At 44.5% G+C, this 10,012-nt stretch overlaps 1 protein-coding gene across 1 annotated transcript in view; it reads left to right on the plus strand.

The window, feature by feature from the left end:
* TCF7 (transcription factor 7) overlaps window positions 1-4,593 on the plus strand; it is a 32,536-nt gene extending 27,943 nt beyond the window's left edge. The window contains 4 exon segments of the mRNA XM_074360669.1: window positions 622-694; window positions 2,036-2,204; window positions 2,206-2,250; window positions 2,252-4,593. Coding sequence (XP_074216770.1) covers window positions 622-694; window positions 2,036-2,204; window positions 2,206-2,250; window positions 2,252-2,377 — 413 coding nt within the window. The 3' untranslated portion in view covers window positions 2,378-4,593.
* The last annotated feature ends 5,419 nt before the right edge of the window (window positions 4,594-10,012 follow it).

Genomic DNA, 10,012 nt, shown 5'->3' on the forward strand with positions numbered 1-10,012 from the left:
TATTCAAACTCCACATCCATGAATAACTTTCTCAGCTGTGCTGCCCCGACACAAGGAAGCTAGAGGCTAAGACTGGGGCATAGCAGAGACCTCAGCCTTTATTCAAAGGCTGAAAAATGGACTTTACTTCTGGAAGAGTGTGTAGCATTAGCTTAAGCTACAGCTTGCAGGGATATGGGTCAGGCACATTGGGCATTGGCAAAGATGAAGAAAATCCAGACAAAATGGGGAGGGGGCAGGTAGCCCTAAGACAGAAGAGGCTGGGTCTCCACAGGCCCCTGTAGGCCCTTCTCCCTTCAGCTCCCTTGCTGTAAGGGGCCCCACAAGCCATGGAGAGGAGCCAGCCAATAGGGTCCCTTTTCTCCCCACCCCCACCATTCTTCCCACTGCCTCTATACTGCCAGCTGGGTGCCAACCTTTCCTGACATCTCTCAGTTCTGGGCCCTAGGGCTCCCACTGGGGCTGGCTGTGCCATGGAGAGGCCCTCTGCCTGTGGGGGCTATGGGGCATCTGTGACTGGCTAACACTTATGTTACCTCTTCTTTCTGGGCCCTGCTCTGCCCTGCTGCCTGCCTGCTCGCCCTCTGCCCTGCTCTGCCCCTCTGGCATGGCTGTGAGCAGACCCTGGCTCGCCTAAGAAATGCCGTGCTCGCTTTGGCCTCAACCAGCAGACGGATTGGTGTGGTCCATGCAGGTGGGTTTGTCCCCACCACCATCCTCCCTTTGCTTCAAGCTGCTTCCCTGACTCTGCACACATTCTGCTGGGCCTGCAGCCCTCTTTTGCCCCCAGCATACCCACAGACTGGGGGGCCCATACATCCTAAGAATGAGAACAAACACGGAACACAGCTTGTGGGGATATCACTTGGGTCTAGGTGGGAGGAGGGGGAGAGGCAATGTTCTAGAAGGTAAGGAAAAGCAGACTTAGAAGATAGTTCTGGTGCTTGGGGTCCTCTAGTAATGATGGTCTGGTGCTAGCAGATCGGCAGCAGACGTATCTCACACACACCATTTAGGTGGCCTGAGTCCCTGCTCCCAGGCCTCAAAGTCATCATGGGCCACCAGCTTCCTCACTTCTCCAAATTGGGATATTAGCTATACTATCCTGAGCCCTTAAACCAAAGAACAAAATGACAGTAGAGAACAACCTGAATAACCTAGATGCCACGTGGCCCCGTGATGTATTGTCAGGTCCCTACTGAGTCCAGAGGGTTTGAGAGGTAGGGAGGGACAAGCAGGGGTACCCCTATTCAGGCCTTGAGGCACTAAACCTGTGTGTTTTACCGTATAATAGAGAGATACTTGTGTATGTGAAAAGAAGGTATACCTACCAACTGGCTAACGTTGCCTAGTTTAGGATCAGGCCATGCCAGGTAGGGCCAAGGCTGAGGCTACTCCAGGCAGTAAGTTCACTGACTCCAGGGAATACTGGTCCAGTTTCTCAGAGTGCCCACCATGCTCCCTGTCCAAGGACAAAGAGGAACTGGGGGAATAAGTATGTATGTGTATGTATATATGATGGGAGGTGACCCTGTCCTCATCCATTCCAATTTCAGAGACAAATTATGGCCCAGAGAACTGTAAGATGGTAGAAATGGTTGAGATGAGTCAATGTCCATTTCTTCCTTTTCTCTGTTCTGAGCTTAGCTTCGAGCACTAGGATTGCTCAGCCCAAGAAGCCTCAAGTATTGCAGGCCCTTTGCTTAATCAGATCTGAGCCCCACAGATACGTGAAGCAGAGCCTCAATGGCCTAGACTAGGAGATGGCTCACCAAAAAACAACAGGCCGACCACAGGCTAAACTACAAAAGGTCCCTGTGCCACCATGTGGCTATGCTGGGAACTGCACCTGCCCCACATCTGGACAGGCTCAGAATAGGTGCAGTGCTAAGTGAAGGCACAGGCATGTCACCCAAGTCACGGGGAGAGGGGCCAAGAGGTCAGTTAGGCCTGTGCAAGGACAGCATTTTTTGGTTGTGGTGTATGACTATGAATTCACCCTCTGTTTACAGATAACTCTCTTCACTATTCCTAGGAGGAAAAAGAAATGCATTCGGTACTTACCCGGAGAAGGCCGCTGCCCCAGCCCCGTTCCTTCCGATGACAGTGCTCTAGGCTGCCCCGGGTCCCCAGCCCCCCAGGACTCGCCCTCATACCTCCTGCTGCCCCACTTTCCCACAGAACTGCTTGCTAGCCCTGCGGAGCCAGCACCTACATCACCAGGTCTCTCGGCCACTCTCAGCCTCCCAGCACCTTGGGCCCCCTCAGGCCCCTCACAGCGACCTACAGAGCACAGAGGTACAGCAACAGGAGCCTCAGAGACAGGCAGCCTAGCGTGCACAGGACACACAGCCTCCTCCAGGGGTCCGCCCTCTGAGAGGAGACGGCAGAGCCCCAAAGCCCGTGTAAGCCGGCCAGGGGCCCTGTTAGTTCCCTCTCAGGGTCCAGGCCCTGGAGATTTCAGAGGCTGCACAACTTCTGCCTGAAACTGGGGCCATCAATTCAAACTGCTCCAAATGGTGGGAATCAGATCTGTGTTGTGCTATCTGATATGCCTATGGCGGCCTGCATCTATTCTTCTCACATCTGTCTTGCTAGCCAGATGCCCCTGCTTCCCTTGCTTTTCTGCTATAGGTCGTAGGTGGGCTGGACTGAGCCCAACTGCTTTCCCCACCCTGCCCCCCCCAACCCCACCACTGCCAAGCCCTCCCCATACCAGATACTTCATGGACCAAGAATGAGCTGGTTTATCAAACATGTGAGCATGGTCACAACCACAAAGCTCAAGACAACAGAAGCCATTTACAGAAAACCAGCTGCTATCTCTATGATGGACCAGAGGAAACCTCTTGCCACATTCTCAGGAGCTTGCAAGAAGAGAAGCAAATGGAATTGGTTAGCTTTAGGCCTGTCACCCTAGGCAACAAGAATAACCTGACACTACCTTATCAGGCAAGTGTGGGTAGTGGGGGTATGCAGATCTAGTTCAAATTACTTGGAAATGTTTCCTGAGAAACTCAATCACTTAAGACTCCCTGATACCAAAGGCCTCAGTCATTACTGGCTGCAATCAAAGGTTCAAGTAAGTCATGGCTCAAAATCCAGTGTGCATCCCTCCCCCTTTTGAGAGCCTTTTTCACAGCTCCAATTCCAGCTTATCCATGTCAGTCTAGGCAGCTCTCAGTTCTAAGACAGGGCAAACCAAACCTCAAGACAGCCAGTGCCTGTCTTCCAGCATGAAACTAGGCCAGCTTCAGTTTCCCTATGGGGCTGCAGGAAGGAGGACCATTACAACCAAAGCAAGGCACCCAGAAAACCTCTCGTGGTGGACAGTGGGTTTTCACCACAGCCTACTTTAACCCACTTCTGAGCCAAGCTTCAATTGAGCCTTAAAAAAATTTTTTTTTAATTTAATTTAAGTTGTATTTTTTTTTTTTTTTGCCTCCTCTTCACTGTACATAGCCTGAATCCAAAGAAAAAGGGCTGTTCCTGTACCCACACACTCCCCCTCAACAAAAGCCTTTAGTTCTTACTTTACCCACTGGCTTCTCAGAATCCAAAGATCTATATTCTAGTGTAGCGTTGCAAGAACTCTTGAGGAAAAAATGACCATCGTGGTATTCAAACTATTTTTGTATTGGTAATGCATATCATAGAAAAACTTTTCTGACTTGAGAATAAAGATAATTTTTACTGGGTTTCTTTTTTAAAGCTTGACCCTGAGGAATAAGCTATTTCAGTAACAGTATGTATGACATTTTTCTTTTCCCTACAGCCACAAAACTTGGCGCTTATTCTCTATTATGGTAAACATGTTCTCAGGACTTTGAACCTACACAAGCCAGGGATTACTCTTGCCATCTCCCCTTAGATAAGTCCTGCCACAACTGAGAGAGTGGGGCTCACACTAGGTATAAGCTCCCATTCCAATCTCTGCTCTTAACCCTTCAATCCTCTGACCTCACATCTGACTGCAGGCGCAGGCCAGCCTGCCACCATTGCTCTTATGAGAATGCGCTGGAAACTGCCACCCACAGCCCCTAAAAAAGTCCAGCCAGAAACATGCACATCACCACTGGGCTTCATTTTCCTCTGAGGGCAGAGAGAAAAGACCGAACACTCCACAAGTACATACCCTATTTAGAGGAAAACAAGGACAAAGAGGACTCTTACTACTTTGTATCATCCATCATAAAATCCAAAAGGGGTATTTTAATAGTACCCTTACCTCCCAAGACTACTAAAGTGCTTGAAGTATTTCCTGAAGTATTCATATTTTTATACAAAACCTCTCAAGTTTGAAAAAACCTATTTAACACAGTAACTTCCATCATGTTAAAGTATATTGTTAATTTCTTGAGAACCATCATGAATGTAAAAGGTGTCTGTCATAAAGCCACCACAATAGGTCAGTCAACCATTAGAATACTGGGCAAGAAGTGTATCCCAACAGCCAACCACTGGGCCACCATCATGCATTGTAATTTCTACTTCATTGAGTTATATTTTTTGGATTTTATGTTTTAAAATATTTATAAATAAAGTCATCTTCCAGAGAAGTGTCTATTTAAAGTAGGCCACTGGAAGCTGTAATCCCAGACTTGCTTTTTTTCTGGAAGGGTGCTAAAGGAGACCAGCCATTCTCTCGGCATCTGTCCCATTTAAAGAATTCCGCTCTGGCTACTGGCCTAGTTGTTTCAAAAAACTACATTTTAACCAAGGCTTATGCAAGACTGAGTTGCTCCATCTGATCTGGTGTCTTATTTAGAGCACACTGGGTACATGAACAATGTATTCTTTGTTTATGTGAGGGTAAAGAGAGGGGCTTTGGCCACTTTGTTAAACTCAAACCAGCCTTAAAAAAATTTTTTTTTCTTTTAAACTGACTTCAAAGAAGAAACTCAAATCTTCCTAGATCAGACCAGCACATTCCTGTGGGATCACGGGGTGATCTGAGAGTGTAGCCCCAAATTCAACTTCTAATACCACAGCAGTCCCACCCAGGGAAGAACCAGCTCTGTCTTCTGAGATATCGTAGCACAAGTTACCCCAGCCTCCCTTACACATTCCTGTACAACTGGCAGACTTGCTTGAAGTATAGAACTTGACCCCTCTCCTGCTGCAGCTGCTACTTCTGCCCATCCTGGGCTCAGGGGACATGGTAAGGGCTCAGCCCAACAAGCTAGCAGGGCCTTCTCAAGTCTCCCAATTGGAGAGTGTTTCCTCCTTTTACAGGAGGCCCTGTGGCTAGACTCTCTTCTAACTGTATAACTACATTTTGAAAGGCCCAGCTCTATTCAGTGTACAATAAAAGCCTGGCTAGGAAGGCCACATGTGCGGCGAAGCAGAATGGTTCTTTACATTGTTCCAAAGAAAGGGAATCAGCTCCCGCATGCACTTCTAGAAACACAACAAGGCACAGAAGGGGCAAGGGTAACACAGACTGACCAGGCCTATATCTCAAAGTATAGGATTTGAGACTGAAACTAATTCATTATACTAAAGAAGCTGAAATGGCTTTTGTGAGGTTAGAAAGGCTGCTTTAGGATGACTGTTTCTCAAGTCTCTAGAATTTTAAGAGTTCACCAAGGGTCCTTGAAACAGAGCTGGCCACCCAAGCAGAACTTGGTTCCTAGGTTGTGTCAACTTGACCAGTCCCAACTATTCTAGTCACCTTCTGTTTCAGATCTTAAATCACCATGGGCCTCTTTTTAAACTCAGGCTCCTGAATTCTCTACTGATCTACCTGTCCACAATGGGCAGTGGGGGTTTGAGAGGAGCCATAGCTAAATGTACTCCAACAGCAGAGAGTTTTAAAACAGAGAAAAACAGATGGGAATGTACTCATAGTCAGGTCCCTAAAATAAAAGTCCAGCTTAGGTCAGGAAAGATTTTGAAGTTGTTAAGAACAGTATGGGATTAGACAAAGAGTTAACTGGAAAGGGCAAATTCTGTCCTAGGGGTACGGACTATCCAGTCCCTAGCAGTCTTCAAGAGTTAGGTCACTAGCAACACAAGGTAAGGGTTATTTCAGCAGCTATGCATTATAAGGGAGATACTTACTAGTTTAGGTTCACATTTAAGTTCACCAGGGTCTCTGGACCAGGTCTTCCCTTTACAGGTGTTCTCACATTCCTTTATCTGAAATCTTGTTCCTGCAGGCATGTGCAGTCATGAGTAGGGGCAGTGGGGTGGGGGGTACTACGGAGGAGCAGGAATTAGGTTCCAGTCTCTCTCTCTCTCACACACACACACACACACACACACACACAAACAGCCACTCTGGAAACTCTTGAATATAGTTTTCTGAGTTTTCTTGTATTCCTACCCCTCCTGTAAGCCCCCTAGGGCAAAAATATCTGCAAAGCATTTGAAGGTAAGTTAGAGGTTGTGAAATGGCACACTGGCACACAAAGGACAAATATTAATTTGCACCATAAACAGATGGGAAGTACTGAAGGTGAGAGCACGTTTATGGAATAGGCTTGTCCTCAGAGTGAAAGACAGTGGCACAAAGCAGGTTAAATGCTCAGTAAATAACTTCCTGAAAATTTCAAGTTGAGCAGTCTCAGAAGGTCACGAGAACTAGAGACACGGAAGCAGATATTGTTGTGAGCAACTATATTCCTCCCACAAAATGCCTCTCACTCTCAGTATTGGCACACACGCCAGATTAGCTAACAATGCAAAATACTGCAAGGCAGCAAGTATTTTATCCATGAATTAACAATTATCGCTCAATTATCGCTCAAACGGAAGTCCCACATTGGAAACTCTTCAAAGAGTCCTTTCACCAACACCTTTATGCCACCAACGATGCTCAGATCCACTGACAGCTCAACAGGAAGGATTGCATTCAGTCTACCTTGCTTAGGTATCCATATGGCTCAATCCTGGGCCAAGGGACATGTTCTAAACGTCTTAACATCATTCTTCATCTTAATATACACATCCAGTTCTTACTCTCCCTGCCTCTTTGGAGGTAGTGATTTTTACCAACAGTAAATAAGAAAAAGGCATCAAGATTCTAAGTGTAAAACCCCCAATATTCAGAATACTTTTGTCCAGTACTATTAAAAAAATGTTTTAGTTCAAAGATTCAAGGAGGGAGGGTATAGCTCAGTAGTAGAGTGTGTGCTTAGCATGCACGAGGTCCTGGGTTCAATCCCCGATAACTCCGTTTTAATAATAATAATAATAATAACAACAACAACAACAAAAACGATTCAAGAACTGTACTGCCTGACATGAGTCTAATGAATACTCTTCCTAGAGCGTTACCAAAATTCTTTCACCAATCTAACCCTAAATTCTCTTTCCAGACTACATCCTCTAGCAGGCCTACCGACACCCAACCTCTGCTGCTAGTTCCAGCCTGAACACTGCTTTCTCGTTTACCCTGGCATCCCTCTACCCCAACCAAATCCAACTTGACTTTTGAAATCAAGTTAGTTTCTCAGCCTTGTAGCCCTCATTTGCTCATTTATCTTGTTCTGTCCCAGAACATTTTTATTGAAGTTATTCATTTATTTATGCTTTGCCTCCTTAGTTATGCCAAAAGCTCCCAAGAGGGCAACTATATCTTATACTTCCCACAAAGCCAGGAGCTATACTTCAGGGATTCAACCATTTCATGTGCTTACCCTTTACTTCCAATCTTCTCCCTTATTCTCTTCTAGTTTTCATACAAATCCAGGTAGTTGAAGATTATCATCTTTTTAAAGCGCAAACAACTTGTAGGGAGAACACTTACTTGGTACCTTCCCACTTGGGTAAGATGTACACTGAGCTTTAGAAAAAGAAAAATCACAAAGGTCTTCAAATGGAACTGGAGATGAGCAAAAGTTAAATAAGTCTTGAAAGCTGAGATTCTGACGGAACATGTATAAGGTTAAGGGCGTTCAGATTAAGAGGTCTGCTGCTTTCTCAGTTTTCTCTCTCACCTTGTGGAAGCCACTTCCTTTCCCTGTTCAAACTGCCCTACTAAGAGCCTAGGCAACCTGTCTAATTTTTTAATTTATCTTGGATCAGAAAACAGATTACAGGATTCGCCAATTTTTAAGTAAACTGAAAGATCATGTGATTTGGAGTATCTGCCTGCCCTGATTCATGTGCCCATCGTGACTCACTGCTACTCTCCTTCTACTGCTAGCATTACCATGACATATGTTACAGGGCTGCAGTCCTAGTTACATACAGATTTGCTCAATTAATTCCAGCAGCCGGTGTGTTCAAGCAGTTGTAGAATAAACAAATCACAGCTATAATGCCACTAAGGGATCTGTAACTTAAAGGAATGCCTCTGAAAATCTTTGGGAAAATGCAATACCTACTTTGTATTTTAAAGGCAGATTTATGAAGGGGAGCTAATAAAATGTAACAGCACTTCAAAAGAGGTAACTTGCTTCTACAATGTAAGAATTATTAGAGTTTGTCTGAGGGGACATACCCCTAGACCATGACAACATGAAGGAGAAAGTAACAAGGTAACATTCAGAAAGGGTTTGGTTTACTTTTGATATCAAGTGACCCAGAAAATCAATGAAAAACTGAGAAGCCAAAGGACTGTCACAGAGGAGTCTTCATCACCAACAGCACCACATGACAGATGGCTACTATTTCCGACTTACCCAAGACCAGATAAGCACTAAGAGGCAGAGGCAGGATTCCAGCCTCACAATATGGCTTCATGCTACAGTATGAACTTAGAATAACTGGGAAGTAAGAGGCTAGACAGGAGTGAGTGTATCTCTAAAGACAGGTTTGGCTACTAGGGATAAAAACTTGTAAAAAAAATAAAAAAAAAAAAGGTAAAGTCTAGGGCCAAAGTCTACAGAAAGTCAGGAAAGGAACAAAATTTAAACTACTATATTGTCTGTCCATTCAATACTACATATTCAGAAAGACTCCAGTATCCTTTAAATATGTTAGTTAGTCCTATAATTCTAACAATTCTTGGGTGTCATAGGATTGAGAGAGAGTTAACAGTAATAGGCTCCTGCTTCCCTGAAGCTGATACTTTCATTTTAAATTAAATAGAGCACATGCTAGTAATCCTGGACTTTCAGTAAAGATTTGTTTGTTATGATATTGCTAGGGATACACTTAGGGTAGTTAAGCTCTTTGCAAGAGTTGACTAGTATAGCAAGAAACAGCAGAAATGAGAGACCCTAGCTAGAACTGAACTCTGCTACCTTCCCCACTAAAACCAGGACAAGTGGAAAAGCAAGCTTACTTCTTGAGTAAAGGGAATCAGGGACCCAAAAGTAGCCTAAGGGGTTGGAAATCCTTTTCTGTAAAGGGCCAGAGAGTAAATACTTTAGGCTTTTTGGTCTAATACAGTCTCTCTGTGTGTATATTTTTTTAACAATCCTTTAAAAATGTAAAAACCATTTTTAACTCACAGACTGCAAAAACAGGTTGTGGGCTGGATTTTACCCATACACAGGGTATAGTATGCTTTCTCTGGTTCAAACAAATGGTGATTCATGTGAGACAGCATATGGGATTTTATTAAAAAGGTAAATTTGGGACAATGGGTGAAATGAAAGCAAACTAACTGTCAAGTAATAATCTAAGCAAGAACAGCGCACAATAAACATGAAGATAGCACATTAAGACTACATGTGAATACAGGTGATTCTAACTGGGAAAGGAAGAAAAGAGGAGCCCGAGGAGGAAAGAAAAAAAAAATTAACATTTCGTGAGCTATCTCAAGCCATCAAGAAAACTTCATTCTACTGTAGGGAAGAGGCAGAAACCACAGCAGTGCAGTTTGGTGTGCCTGAGTACACCAGTTATGAAATGAAGCAGTGGTTCCAGTGAACCATTATCAATGACAGTTAGAAGAGACAGAGTCTCTCAGAACCTTATTATTAAGTCAGCAGCCTCTAGTGAGCTAGGCTGTGAATTGCCTGCAAGACTTTTCCAGCTAACCAACCATATATAAATTTAACTCTTTTAAGTAAAGAGACACATTTAAGTACACAAAAACAAACCATTTACTACCTAC

This window comes from Camelus bactrianus, chromosome 3 (genome assembly GCF_048773025.1).
Source record: "Camelus bactrianus isolate YW-2024 breed Bactrian camel chromosome 3, ASM4877302v1, whole genome shotgun sequence".
In the NCBI taxonomy this organism is placed as follows: domain Eukaryota; kingdom Metazoa; phylum Chordata; class Mammalia; order Artiodactyla; family Camelidae; genus Camelus; species Camelus bactrianus.